The sequence below is a fragment of the Suricata suricatta genome, chromosome 8 (assembly GCF_006229205.1).
Source record: "Suricata suricatta isolate VVHF042 chromosome 8, meerkat_22Aug2017_6uvM2_HiC, whole genome shotgun sequence".
NCBI lineage: Eukaryota > Metazoa > Chordata > Mammalia > Carnivora > Herpestidae > Suricata > Suricata suricatta.
The window spans coordinates 37,525,709-37,540,532 of NC_043707.1; the positions used below are offsets into that span (position 1 = coordinate 37,525,709).

General features: G+C 61.6%; 1 protein-coding gene across 3 annotated transcripts in view; it reads left to right on the top strand.

Moving 5' to 3' along the window:
* The window catches only part of LOC115299022 (AN1-type zinc finger protein 2A-like), a 123,601-nt gene extending 111,297 nt beyond the window's left edge, over positions 1-12,304 (top strand). For all 3 annotated transcript variants that reach the window (XM_029948276.1, XM_029948275.1, XM_029948277.1), the window contains 3 exons: positions 4,646-4,842; positions 7,257-7,338; positions 11,683-12,304. In XM_029948276.1, coding sequence (XP_029804136.1) covers positions 4,646-4,842; positions 7,257-7,338; positions 11,683-11,865 — 462 coding nt within the window. In that variant the 3' untranslated portion in view covers positions 11,866-12,304. The remainder of the gene's footprint in view (positions 1-4,645; positions 4,843-7,256; positions 7,339-11,682) is intronic.
* Positions 12,305-14,824: the final 2,520 nt, after the last annotated feature.

Here is a 14,824-nt window from a genome sequence, read left to right on the forward strand (position 1 = left end):
CCAGATGTGGTGTCCCTGCTGTCACACCTACAGGGCACCCCTGCCAGCAGTTTCCATGCCTGCAGTGACCTCTCTGTCTCTCTTCCAAGGCTCAGTGGGCCTGGGGATGCCTCAGATGTCACTTCCCTGCCCGCTGTGACACCAGGGCGGCCTTGGACAAGGGCTCTGGCCCAGCCATATGTGGGTCTGTGGAGAGCCTTTCCTAGGGCCCCCTAGCAGCCCCACCCCAAAGGCCACTTGCTCCCTAGGCCCCAGGACCCCACTGCAGAGCTGGGCTATGGTCCTGGGTGGGGAGGGGCCAGCAGGGGACACATAAGGTGTTCTGAGGGACAAGCTGTGTCGTGTGGCCTGGGGCTGAGGCTGCAGGCCAGAGAGGCAGACACCTGCAGATGGATTGTGTGTGAGACATGGCCCTCAGAGCAGGAGTGCCAGCCGCTGTGGTGGGGGTCCTCTTTGTGTCTGCATGGCTCCATTCACAGTGGAGCTGAGGGGAGGTAGTGACGGGCCCCAGCATCTTGGCTTGAATCCGCAGACCACCCTCTGGTCTCCCTGCTTTGTCAGGGAGTGACAGTAGGCGGAGCCACCAAGCATGCTGTGGGTGTGTGCCCACCCCGCTCTGTGAGGATTCCGCTGCCCGGAGTGGCCCCTTTCCTGGGTGGGAGCCTGTTCTCAGCGCCACCTAGTTCCTGCAAACCTTGTCTGAGGCCCTTGCTGCCTGCACTGCGTCTGCGGAAGCCTTTCCAAACCCAAGTAATGTAACTTCGTCCAGCGCCTCCTGCCAGAGTTGCCACTCCTGGGCCCTCCAACAGGAGGACATAAGCAGCATGCCAAGCCCAGGTAAGGGGGCCCCGTCCCCACCCATGGCAGGGGCTTCCAGATCACGGACTCACCTCGCCGGATGGACCCACTCTCTCCAGCCTCCGAGGCTTTTGGTTTTGTTTCTTTTCGGTGTTTACCAAACATAGTCTTCATTGCCCTGGAGGTGGGTAAGGATGTAATTTTTAAATGCACTCCTGACTCTGATCACACGAGAGCTACCTTACTGTGACGCAGGAGAATGTTTACGTTGGAACAAAGCCCGACGAGCTCGCAGTAGGCGGAATTCCGGGCCCCTTGGCCCCGCCGCCCGTGGACGGCTCTGTCCTGCCCGAAGTCTCCGTTGTGCGTTGCATTGTTCTCGCTCCTTTCAAAGTGCTACTCGGGAGGCCCGCCCCTGTGTGAGGGAGCGCGTGACTCGACAGAGGCGGAGATTTCGTGTGTCACAGGGTCAGAGCCGCCCGCGCTGCTGCCCGCTGTCAACGCCACACGTTTGTGACCAGCAGGCAGCGGACGTGGGTGGTGGCAGCTTCCTTCCATGCAACCTCGTCTGTGTTTTGGAAAAGGACCGTGTTCATAGCTGATCTGTCTGCCCCAGACCTCTCCTGGGTGTGCGCCCTGGGCAGCCCCCCCCACCCCATGTCGCCCTGTGGGCCCCCTCCTTTGCCTCAAATTTTCATCCCGACAAGGGGCTGCACAGGCTCTGGATTTTGGATCCCTGCGTTCCCTCGAAGATTTTTTTGCATTTGCATGGGCCACTCACGAGCAACGTCTGTCTAACTCTAACCTGGGGAGGGACGTGTGATGGGCAGGTGTGTCAGATCTGCCATTTGCTGATTAAGACCTTGTTCTGTGGAGGGCTCTCAGATCGGTGACAACTGGAGAAGGTTCGTTCTCGATCACAAGGGAAACCATATTAAGCTCCACCTCCCAGGACGGTGGTGTCCCCGAACCCAGGCAAGCACCTGGGGGCTGCTGTATTGTGGAGGGGTGGCACCTGGGGGGCTCAGTTGGTTGAGTATCTGACTTCAGCTCAGGTCATAAACTCACAATCTGTGAACTCCAGCCCTGTGTTGGGCTCCGTGCTGACAGCTCAGAGCCTGGAGCTGCTTCAGATTCTGTGTGTCTCTGCCCCTCCCCTGCTCACACTCTCTTCTTTCTCTAAAATAAACATTTTAAAAATGCTTCTAATTAAAAAGAAAAAAGAAAACTTGCTTCCCGGTGTGTCCCACTGGCCTCCATCCGCACGAGCGATGCTGTGGAACGGAGGAAGTATAAGGGTCCTGGGTAGGCCCTGCGGTCCTTGGACCAGCCAGTCGCCTGCCCCTAGCCCTGGTCCACCGTGGCCAGCCCTCTGCCCCTGCAGGGCACCACCCCAGCCAGAGATGTCAGAGCACCCAGACCAGAGAGACCCATGTGGCAGTGGGCGCCTGGCAGGCTGCAGGCCCGTTGCCACTGCCCCGGCCAGGTCTCAGCCCTGCGCGCCTGGGACTCACTGCTTCTCCTTTAAGCAGTGCCGAGGCCCACAGATCTGGGCGGGCAATGGCCCGTCACCCTGTCCCCCTACCTGGCATTATCGGTGAGAGGTTGGTTACTTCCCTTGGAAAAGAAAAGGAAAAGGCAGAGTCAGACGCCCACAGCCTGAGTTTAGGGAGAGGAAGGCGTCCCCAGGCTCAGAGGTGTGGGGTCACAGGCTCCCTGCTTGGTTCATACCAGGTTTGCTTTGCCTACATACTGTGCGTTATTTAACGAGATTGCCTGCACTTAAAATTCCAATTTTACCTATAAATCTGGGTTTCCAGCTCCTCTTGAGAGGCCCTTCTGCTCAGGCTGTGGCCAGAGCTTGAGTGTCCTGTTTGCCCGAATCCCCTCAGCATCCTGGCTTGCCGCTGGCACGGTTGGCGGTGGCCTCTGAACAACTCCCGAGGTATACTTAAACCTCTCGGGACACAGAGTGCGGGCTCCACCCACGGCCATGGCAGGCTGACCATAGGCCAGAGTGGGACTGGCTTAAAGAAGCTGTTCATGTGCTTCCCAGGTTTGCGTGCCTGATGCAAGACAGGCCCGTGCAGGTGGCATCAGGCCCTTCTGTAGGGACCACGTCTGCCCCATCTCTGGGCCCTCAGGGAGCCCCGAGGCTTCTCGGGGGCAAGATGCAGCTCCGTCTCATGTGACAGGGTCCAACCCCACAGGGCTGGGGAAGCAGGCGGCCGACGCCTGGGGGGTTGATGGGGTGGGGGGCAGGCAGCTGGGGCCCCAGGTGGGGGCAAGAGGCTGGGGCCAGGGAGGGGGGCAAGCAGCTTGGGGCCCGGTGTTTGGAGGGGGCGCAGACTTGCCAGGTGTCCTCTTGCCATAGGGCATGCCCCTGCCCTCCCTGGGGCCAGTGTTGACACATCCTTGGCCCACCGCTACTCCAGCCCTGACTTTCCAGCAGGAGCTTGGCTCAGGGTGGCCCATCTGTCTGTGTGGCTGGCCTGCACTGGAGGCTTGTCTGCTTCTCTCGGTGCTAGAGTTCCGGTGGCACTGTGCCCACCGTGGGCCCAGGACCGTGTGAGCAGGTAGCCACATAGAGGACCCTCCCCTGTGGGCATCCACGTCCTGCTCCTGACTCCTCCCCCTGGAGCTCAGGAGACCCTCAGAAAACCAGCTGGCCTGGGCAGTTGGGGGTTCTGGGCTCCTGGGCTTGCGGGCAAGGGGTCGTGTGCAGCCCCAGGGCCGTGTCTCCCCCTTCTGGAAGCACGCAGCCTGTGAGCCTCCCATGAGGGGGACCATATGTGTGCATGCGCATGTGGTGTGCTGGAATCCAGGCCACTGGAGCCTTCCCCCCCCTCCCGCCCCTGCCCCCGGGCCACCCAGAGGCCCTACTGCTGGTAAGATCAGCTGGTTTTAAAGGAGGCAGAGGGAGGAGCCGGAGAGAGAGCTCTTTTGTTTTAGAAGATTCCAGAAAGCTCTGGTGTTGAGTGGGAACACAAAGGTTGTCAAGACATTGGAGCTTCATGAGGCAGCCTCTCTCTGGGGAGGCGGGAAGTGTTGGGATGGAAAGGGGAGGTCTGCAAGTGCCGGAGGAGCCTGGAGCAGACTTCGCCCTTCCTGGAGGCTGTGGGGCGGGGCCTGGTCCCTGGCCAGAGTCAGAGTGACCAGTGCTCATGTTCCAGGTTTTCCAGAGAAGGGGATGAGTGCACAGCTGCTGGGGTCACAATCCCCCACCCTGCTGAAAGTCTGACTTGGTTTGATATGGGGGGCAGTTTGAGGGCTGTGCTTTCTAGCTGCCAGGTGGGTGGGAAAATAGGGGTTATCAGCAGGCCACGGCCCTATTGGGAGAGCGAGAGGCCAGCAGCCTGCATCCCCCATCCGCTCAGACTCGGGGTGCACAGGCCCTCCTCGGGAGGGGTTCCCAACCAGAAACCCCCTCCCTGTGACCAGTGTGCTCTCAGCCCAGCCTCAGTGCGCCGGGTGTGCAGGCAGCCTGGGGACCAGCAGATGGGGGAGGGCAGGGGATGGGGCTAGAGAGGGGGAGAGGAGGGGAAGGTGTCCTGCAGGGCTCTGGGGGGATGGGGCTCTCCTGTCTGCCTAGAAATCCTTGTCCCCAGTGCATGAGCGCAGGCGCAGGGTCAGGAGGGCTGTCTGAGGTCAGTCAACTTTGACATGTGCAGGGGTGAGACACTCACACCTGGCCCTTCCCTGCAGGCCTTCCCACCAAGCACTGGGTCTCCTGGGTCCCCAGGAGGGCAAGACTTTGAGCCACCCCTTGCCCAGTTATTGGGGGTGAGGGAAAGGGTCCAGGGAGCTGCGGGACACACTCCCAGGCTGGTTTTCCCTTGACTTTCAGGGAGTAGCCGTCGGGGCCGGGCAGGATGCGACCCTCGAGCTGCCCGAGCTGAGCCCAGAGGAGAAGAGGGTCTTGGAGAGGAAGTTGAAGAAGGAGCGGAGAAAAGAAGAGAGGAAGCAGCTTCAGGAGAAAGGGGCAGCCCAGAGCCCACAGGCCAAGCGCTCCAGGGCCCAGCAGGCCCTGGACTACCTCCGTGGGTAAGGCAGTCCCCTCACACAGGGCCTGGCCAGTGTCCCTAAGGGTCTCTGGTGTTCCGGAGGGATGCAGACTGTGGACTCAGGTGTCCCTATGGCCTGAGCGCCACCCCCGCCCCATGGGTGCCACCACAGACCCACCACTACCACACACCCCTGCCCTCTCTGGCCACCAACCAAGGATGGCCTTCAGCTCTGACCTCAGAGGACCTGGTGGCACAGAGAGTGCTGAACCCCTGCACCAGGCCGTCCTCAGCATCCTTGAGCCACTGCTGGGGTCCCTGCAGGGCGCACCCCTCCAAACCCATGACACGCAGCAGGGCCAGCCCAGCCTCTGCCAAGGCCATGGGGCCACAGGGGCCAGTGATGCGCTGCACCCCACTGAGTTGAGGGAGGGAGGCTGGAGGGCTGAGCCAGAGACCTGCTTCTAACAAATGCGGGTTCCCCGGCCGTGCCCTAGACCCCAGTCCTGGTGCTCTCTCCACTAGGGAGAGATCTCGAAGATGCCTGAAGAGGTGGGCTTGTCTTTGTCTACCGTCCCCAACTTCACACCTGTGTCCTCATCGTCCTGATCTAGGGGCCTCCTCTGCCTGTCATGGGCCTGCTTGTGGCTCCCAGCAGGTGTACTGGCTTCCTGTGGGCCCACACGGCGGATCTGAAGAAACTGCAGCACTGCCTGGGGGAGCAGGCAACCAAGAAGGGGGACCAGAACCCTGAGGTCGGGCACACAGCCGGTCCATGCCAGCGATGTGGCCACGGCAGCTGGGTCGTGGAGCCCCAGGTCCCAGGCAGTGGAGCTCAGCACCACCACACCCTCCGTCTACCCAGGACGGACCCCACAGACCCTGGGGTGATGCCACATGCCATCTCACAGGGCAGGGGGATTGGCCCACATGCAGGTGGTCCGTGGGGCCTCATGGTAATCGGTGATCTGAGCAAAGTTTATCGTAGAGAATGAGTGAGCACAGCGAAGGGCTTGCACTGCTCAGAAGTCAGAAACTCAAAACCAAGGAGGCGCAGACCCCTGGGCAGCCCCTCCCCAAGGCCAGGACGAGCCCAGGGCCTGCACCTTGCCAGGAGAGGTCACGGCAGCCGTGACCACAGGACTTGCTGGGAAGGCTGCTCACGGAGGCCTGGCCAGGGCTTCAGGGACCGTCGGCTCCAGGGTCGCTTGTTGGGACCAGGACGGAAGAGCCTCCGTCCTCCCGTGTTTACATCCCTGCGGCTCCTGCTGCTCAACATGCTGTCTAGCAAACGGGGCTTTTTTTGAAGACCCCTCCCCCCCACAGAGTGGGCGATGGACGACATGGGCCAGCGCAGTGACCAGCACGGGGCAGGGGCCCCTCAGGGTAACCCGCAGAGATCAGCCAGGGACAGCGCCTGGCCCGGCAGCTCTTCATCCTTCCTCCTGTCCCTCCCCTCCTCCTGTCCCTCCCCTAGTGACCACGGCCCTGATTTCTGCCTGCACACTTGTCCCGGTGCCAAGCCGCATGCCGCACTGCAGGTACAGAAGGCCGAGTCGTGGTGCTTGAGGGCACGCCACTTTGTAGGAGCGCCAGTCGGTCTCCAGGGCCAGATCCAAGATGTGAATCCAGGCGTCCCCAGCAGGATGGGAGCAGGGGCCCCGGGGGACGTGGGATGGGCGCAGGCTCTGCTGCCCTGTGACCATGTGTGTAAAGCCGTGCAGGATTGAGTCCTGTGCTCTCACCTCACCCGCCCCTCCTCAAGCTGTGGACCCTCCCTGCTGACCCCCCCCGCCCAGTGGAGGTGGGCAGTGGCTGGAGCATGGGTCGCACCCACCCAGGGGCTCACCTCCTGCCCTCCTGCCCATGCCCATTGGCTCCCCCGAGTCCCTCCAAGGCAGGGGCTCTGAGCTCTGAGAGTCTAGCCCTGCTGTTCCGGCCAGAGCCTCACCCCGTGTGTCCTCCACCGTGCCCGCTCCTGAGGTCACCTGCCTCCTCATCTCCCGCAGGCTGCAGGCTGGCCTTGTGGCCATGTCCTCGGTGTGCAGGGGTCTGGTGGGGCCGACCCAGTGCGGCCCCTGGGGTCAGGGCTCCTGGCTCCTGCCAGCTCCCTCTCCCTCCTCCTCCACTAATGGCTCTCAGTTTGAAGGCTGTGCCTGCTCTGGCAGGCAGGCTCTGCCGAAGCACACAGTGAAGGCTGATAGGGGAACAGCCGAGGTTGTGAATGCTGGCATTGGAAGACCCTGGCATTGCAGCGCCGGAAGCACCCGTGCTGCCTGGCAGCGGTGTGGAGGCGGGCAGGCAGCAGAGAGGCGACCTCCCAGCGCCGGGCCACTGAGCCCCCTCTGCTCCTCGTCCGCTGCCCTCCAGCTGGGGAGGGGCCTTCACACACCCCCATATAGACCGTTCCCGCAGCCCCACCAGCACCTGACATGCCCTGTCCTTGCTTCCCAGCTGGGCCCAGAAGCACGAGAACTGGAGATTCCAGAAGACGAGGCAGACCTGGCTGCTGCTGCACATGTATGACAGTGACCAGGTGTGTGCATGGCGGTGGGGGGGGTGTGCACGGGGGGATGGGTGTGCAAGGAGTGGGGGGACAGAGGTGTGCCCCAGAAGGGGTATTAGGGTAGGGGTGTGCATGCTGGGGGAGGTTAGGGCAGGGGTGAGAAGGGGTAAGGGTGTGTATGGTGGGGGGTTGGGCAGGGGGAGGGGTGCTCGCTGGGAGGGTAGGGCTGGGGTGTGAACGCTGGGGGGCAGGGGCTGGGGCCTGGGCCTTGGGCCTGCCTGCCTCTAGCTGGGCCTTCCCCAGAGAAGCTGCTGACGTCACAGGAGCCTCATCTTCCCAGGTGCTTGGCAGTCTGGCCCTTCCTACCTCTTAGTCCTGGGAGGTGTAGGAGACACTGTGTCGCCCCCAAAACACTGTGGCTCCCTCTCCCTGCAGGTGAGCCCAGCCTCGTGTGGGCAGGGGTCCCAGCTACAGTCACGTTGCTTGTCTGTGCCTGTCATTTCCGTTAGTCTGGAACTTTCCTTGTCTTATCTGACCTTCATGACCTCGATGTGCCAGGAGAGGCCAGTTCTCAGACACAGGCGGGCACGTCTGCGCCCTCCCGGCGTGCCCAGCACAGGATGGTTGATGCTGACCTTCCCTGGTCACATGACTCAGGTGGCACCTGCTGGGCTGGCTCCTGCAGTAATTTTCTGTGTCTGTGGACCCACTTCAGGATTCTGGACACACCCCAATTCTCACACCATTGACAACTCTCCCCCGGGCCAGTGGTCACCCTGGTGCTTGCCACATGCCGCTCCTTGGTACCCATCCTCATCTTTGTTTGTTGCCTGGCTTTCTGCCCTTGTAGAGCCTGCCCCCATCCCCCTGGTTCCCCAGAGCCACGGGGCCCACGTCTGCGTGGATCCCTTCCCAGGCTGTAACCCTTCGCTACCTCACCAGTTGTTCTGACAGGTACGGTTTTCATCACAAGTGTGACAGCCCCGACTCAGGGAGGTCAGGGCACCTGTGTGCACGTGACTGGGGAAGGACACACCTGAAAGCCTGACCCTGAAATTAGGCTCTGGGTGTAATGAGGCGGGGGACAGCTTTCCAAACTGGTGCCAGGGCTGGGCCAGCCTGTGTCGCTGCAGGACTCACGGGCCAGCAGTGTGACCCACCGCAGAGCCTATGCTGGGGCGTGACACCCCACCCTTCCTTCCCAGGACCCCCTGTCCTGCGCAGCCCCCTGGCCGCTCCCCACTCACCGCGGCTCAGGGCACACGCCCCCTCCCCCAGCATGCCTCTGGACTTCTGTGTCCAGGAGTCCAGGCTCAGAGGACACACCGTCCCCGGAAACCTCCAGAGCAGGCATCACACACAGAGCCCGCAGGCAGCTGCGTGCAGAGCCCAGTGTCCTAACCCCCTATCCCCCAGGCGCTCGAGGTGCTGGCACGTGATGACAGCCTGATGACCACTCCCAGCCCTTGTGACTCACTGCGCCCTGATTGGGCCATGGGCGCTTCGGGAACCCAGGCCTAGCTTCCTGGTGCCCCTGGAGACCACCTGGTGGCTGGGAGGCGGGCAGGGACATGTGGCGCAGCCTCACTCTCCACATTTGCTTCTGTCCTTGTGTGTTTGTGTCATAACTATGGGACCGTGGTCTCACCCGTGGTCAGAAAACAACCCACGTTTCCTTGTGAGGGTTTTGTAGTTTCTGTTCTTACGTTTAGGCCTTTGACTATTTTGGGGCTAACTGTGTGTGTGGTGTCAGGTGTCCGAGAATAGCCCGTCCCCCAGTGGATGGACTCCCCACCTTCCCAGGGTCCTGGGACTCACTTGCCCTCTGCCCTACTGGGACATGAACCCCAGGAAGGCAAGGCTCGTGGGCTTTCAATGAGCCCGCAGCTCTGAGCCTGACCCTTCCCGGGTGCCTGGGCTCCCCTGGAAACTGGGGCACATGCCCCAGACCCCAGCTGGGGGGACGGATGTCTGGGGCCTTTCCAGATAGAGCACAGTAACCGGCGAATAAATGGACCGATGGATTGATCGGTCCCTGGAAAGCCATTTGATTCAGGCTCATCTGGGATCCAGCATGGGCAGTGGGATGGAAGAAAGCCCTGGGGACTATGGCCGAGGCACCCAGGGTTCAGAGTAAGCGGGCAGTCACGGAAGCCAGGAAGTGGGTAGGGCCCCTGGGAACAGCATGTCCTAGTACTAGCCCTCAGTTCCACAGACACTCTGGGCCTGTGTGACTCAGCAGACTGGCAGCAGACACAGGAGAGGACCCTGGGCTGAAACTGGGGGTCCTTGCTGCTCCGGCCTCCAGGCTCTAGTTGGTAGTGCCTCCTGGCCCCGCATGAGCGCTGCTTCTCTGTGTGGGCATCCTGCTGTCCCATCTGCATGCCCCCCATCAGAGAGCAGTGATGGCCCCCCAGCGCTGCCTGCCGGAACCAGCAGAGGCAGTGACCCGCCCATGCCCCCGTCTTCCTGGTGCACATACCTGAAACCACGCTGGATCTGCCCCCCACCCACCCTGGGAGCCTCACCTCGAGCCCCTGAGGCAAAGGCAGGGGCCTGACCTCTGCCTGCCTGTGCAGCTCATGGATGCATGTGTGCGTACATGTGTGCGGGTGTAAGTAGGGTGTATGTACACGTGTGTGTGGGTGGGCATGCACGTGGGCGTGTGCAAGTGTGGGTGGGCGTGCACGTGGGTGGGTGTGCGTGCACATGTGTGTTCAGGGGCAGGGTATAAGATGGAGTTTCACGGGTCAAGGCAGATCTGGAAGCCACACCGCCGTGGAGGACCCACGAGGGAGTGGAATAGAAAGCCCGGAAATGAACACTGGTGTCAGGGTCCGCAGAGGCGGAGGGAGCCACGGCATCCGACAGGGAAAGAATAGTCTCCTCCACAGGCAGAGCTGGGCCAGCTGGATTTGCATATGTCAGGGAGTGAAGGTGACCCCACCTGACCTTTTTCACGAGCCAGCTCACAGTGAATCAAGGCCCCAGATGTCAGGCTGGAACTCAAGCTCCTGGAGGCAAACGTGGGAGTGCCTGCCGTGACTTCAGGTCAGGCGCAGGCACGTTGAGCGTGGCCACCCCGGCATGGTGACCGCAGACCAGACTGGTGGGCAGGGAGAGGGCCACTGGGCCACAGAAGGGAGGGGTTAGGCGCAGACCCTGATCTCACAGCCCGTGTACGACGTGCCAGCTCATGTCAGTCAATAGAAGGCTGGCCCGACTCTAAAGTGACAGTGGACAGGCGTCCGCCTTGGTCCAGAGCAGACGGTGCAGGCGGCCAGCAAGCGTGCAGAGGCGCTCAGCACCATGGGCGTTGGGGGCGCGGTCAGAGCAGGATGGCGCTGTGACCAAAGCGGACTGTAGCCTGTGTCGCAGGGGACATGACTGCTGTCGCCGGTGTGCTTCTCTCCTGTTCTAAGCGGATCGTGTTTCCTTACTCTGTGAGGATGTCCGTGACACCTTCCTGAATCCTGAGTCCCTTCTTTCTGTGCCTTTATTTTGTCGAGATCATGTTTGCTTCATTTGTTCGGCCTCTGACTGAAATCAGACACTTTCTTCCAACGTGGTGCCCTGTGGGGGCAGGAGGGACCTGAAATCTGGCCAGGGCTGCGTGTGCCCTGGGGGCCTGTATGGGCTGACGGGCTGGCCTCAGGATCAGGGTCTTCTCTCCAGTGTCCTCGGATTTCACAGTAGAATCTTCTAGTCTTGTTATAAGACAGAGCCTTGGCTGCCAACCCTGGGGAAGCCCGTGTGGGGAGGCAGTGGGACATCGAGGGGTGGGGGAGGGTCAGTGTGTGGAGGGAGGTGGGAGCGATGTGGGGGGCTCTTTCTCTATCAAATGGTCTGGGCGCCCATGCAAGAGCTGACTGATCGTGGTGGAGGGGCTCCCGCCCGGGCCCGGCTTTGTCCCCTTGCCCCACGTGTCATCTCTGCCTTCACGGCTGAAGTTTCGAACCCGAGGCGTGTGAGTCACTAACTACTTTCCGAGTGGACCCGGCCAACCCCCCACTCTCTCTGGACGGGGCCAGCTGGGCCCTGTTCCGTGTCCCAGATTTCTTAGACATACCTGCTAACTGCTGACCCGGTGGCCCTTGGGGAGGGGCGAGATCCAGGTGGGAGAGGACTGGGGCCTGTCCCCGTTGTCTCAGAGGAGCAGGGGCTGGGAGCAGGGGTGTGCAGCGCACGGGGCCCTATGTAGTCGGCATGCTGGGGGCTGAGATGGTGCCAGGCTCTGCAGCCTGGAGGAGGCGGCCTCTTGCAGGAACAGAGGGTAGAGCTGCCAGTGTCTGGGCCAAGAGCCCTGCCCAAAGCCTGGGGCCACCCATGTCACCCCGCCCAGCCCCTGATACCCTGCTCCTCCTCCGGCCCCAGGTCCCCGATGAGCTCTTCTCCACACTGCTGGCCTACCTGGAGGGGCTCAAGGGCCGGGCCCGGGAGCTGACGGTGCAGAAGGCCGAGGCCCTGATGCAGGAGTCAGACGAGGCCAGCGGCAAGGACGCCCTCCCCCTGGGGACCGCCAGGCGCATCCGGCAGGTGCTGCAGCTGCTGTCGTAGGCTGCCAACGGGCCAGGTTGCTACCGCAGCCCCAGGCATCCTGGGCCTCTCGGTGCACCCCCCCCCCCCCACCGCCCCACGTCATCCCACCGAGGGCAGTGGCCAGCGGGCCTGGGGACCTCCTCGGGAGGACAGGCTCCACGATGCCTTCAGAGCAGAATGGGGGCCCTGGGGTGTGACCTGGAGACGCAGGCCTGGCCTCTCCATGGCCCCAAAGCCCCCAGGGAGGCTGCTCATCAAGCGGAAGGCCTGATTTTCTACCGGGAACGTCTTAGCCACCAGAGCCCACCCGCCCCTCCAGCAATCGTCTGTCCACGGCGGGGACTGAAGGTGGTCCTTCTGCTGCCCACCACGCGCTGCCTGGACACCCCCCCAAGTTCACCGACTGTTTCCATTCGTATTTCCAATAAAACCAGCCCATGTCGGCCGTGGCTCTTGTTCCGTGTGTGACGCATTCTTATTCATACGTCAGTCGTGCTTTTCCTGACGTGAATGTGTGTTGGGCTTGTAAAGATGCAGGTCCGATCCGACCCTCACCGCCGGCCGGTCCCAACCTTCCCGGAGCCGGTCGCTGCGCACCTCCATGGTGGAGATGCGCCCTGCGGCCGTGGGGGGGGGCGTTCCCCCGCCGGCCGCAGGCCCCATCCAGCCTTCCCCTTCTCCTGAAAGGGCGCGCATTAAGGAGGGACAACTCCTGCGGCGCCCAATCGGGGGAGGCCGGCCGATACCTTTGACCTTTCTAGAGGCGGGCCTAGTCACACGCCCCACGTGGGGCATCCTGGGCCCACTCTGATTGGTCAGTGCTCCGGATGGTGTGCTTGGCTCCCACAACTGCCAGTGTTGATGGGGGGGCAGGGATTGGATCACTGTACACCTGTCATCATTTCCTGTAACTCCTCCTCCCAAAGGCATAAAAGGCCCTGCCCTGCCCTTGTTCAGGGCTTTCTTCACGTGGCCAGCCGGTAGGCTGGAGACTGTGAGCCCGAGCTTAAGCTTTAATAAAGGCCCTTTGCTTTTGCAGGCGTGACTCGGTCTCCTTAGCAGTCTCTGGTGTTTGTTTTGGGGTGATTTGGGGCGATTTTAAAAACTTGGGCACAACAGGCTGTGGCCAGGGCCCCCCCAGGGATGTGATCCAGGCAGATTCCCTGTGTGGCACTGCTCGCCCTATGCCCAGAACAGCACGTGTGCTGAATTCCCCAGAAGGCACAGGGCTCCAAGTGCTTGGCCCCGCGGCTCTCGCCTCCTCTGCCAGTGGATCAGGTCAGTGGGCGGCTGGTGCCTGAACCACCTTCAGGAGGGTACCTCAGGGCACCCTACGTAGAGGATCACAGGTGGCAGAGATGCAGTTTTAACACTCGCCCACCCAGGCTTTGGCACCCTGCCCCCCGGGATGGGTGTTCGCTTCCAGTGTGGAGGAGGGGAAGTAGAGGCATGTGGCTGCTGAGGCCAGGACAGGATGAGGAGGCCACGTGGGGATCCAGCTGGGTGATGGCAGGCCTTCCTATGCTGTGACCGCCGGTGACCCTGTGCAAAGCAGAGGTGAGCTATCCACACTGAGCCCTGCTCGCGATCCAGGTTTGCCAACCCAGTTGCTGGGGTGCGTGCAGTAGACAACCAGGACTGTACGAAGCTGGTCGCATTGCTGTCACAGTGCTAACGGTGAGTCACAGGCTCCTGGCCTGTGTGTAGACCCCTTATTCCAGAAGAAGACCTGGGGCCTCTCTCAGGTCACATCTGGCCAGGTCTTTCCAGCCGCATTCCCCAGAGTGTCACTTCCCATTGGTGTCCCCAGTCTCAGTGTCTGCTGTCACCTGAGCTTCAGGTACCGTGAACCACCCGTGCTGAGGGACACTTCTCCGTGATGGGGTTGGGCCCAGGAGGGGCCCAGCCATCCCAACGGGCCTGGGCTCATCCGCGGGACCTCCCCCTGCTCACCTGTAACCCACACCCCCGGATTCTGATGGTCACACAGCCCAACCTCCCACCCAACACCATGCATCCTTCACACCCTGAGGAAAGGGGGTGATGCTCTGCCCCACCCCACCCCTGGGGCAGCTGAAATCCCCGTCACCTGGGCACACGCCCACATCCGGGTGAGAGTGGCTGGCCCAGGTGGCTTGTGGACACAGAGGAGCAGTCCTGGCCCTGCAGGCGTCAGGTGAGATCGTGAAGTCTGCACAGATCTGAGTGGTTAGCAGTCCAGTGTGCTGGCACCAGGGCTCCGCAGACGATCTGGGGACATCGAAGAATTCAGGGTGCCAGCCGCACAGTGCCTAAGCTTCGCGGGATCTTGAGAAATACATTGAGGCGCCTGGGGGGCTCAGTTGGTTAAGCATCTGACTTGGTCTCAGGTCATGATCTCCTGGTTGAGGGCCCTGTACCAGGCTCTGTGCTGACAGCTCAGAGTCTAGAGCCTGGTTTGGATTCTGTCTCCCTCTTTCTCTGCCCTGCTCATGCTCTGTCTCTTTCTCAAAAATAAACATTAAAAAATACACTGAGAAGTAGACGTACAAAAGAAGATCTGTAACAAAAAAAAGGCAGATTTTTTTTTTTAAGGTATTGGAGTTGATTGATCAAGAACCATAGCTCTGTGTTTCCTGGCAACCAAGTCGCAAAGGGAAATGTGATGGGTCCCAAGTCCTCATTGTCTGTTAATGGAAAAGGTTGGGAGACTAGGGCAGTCCCCTCACTTGAGCACAAACACTTCCCAATACCAGATGGGAGAGGGCTCCTTCCAGAGCATGAGATCCTATCTCCTGCAAGGTCCCCCTGGTGGAGCGAGGTGCCACTGACGGGTCACCTGGACGCAGCTGTCGAGAGGCCTAACTTGGTGTGGGACCAACCTCACTTGCTGGGGGTGTCTGTCAGAGATGCACCGATGAGGCCCCAGGGGCGGTGACATGGGAGAGCCTGAGCCCAGAGGCCAGGCCACCACGTGGGGTGGGGGCCATGAGTGCTG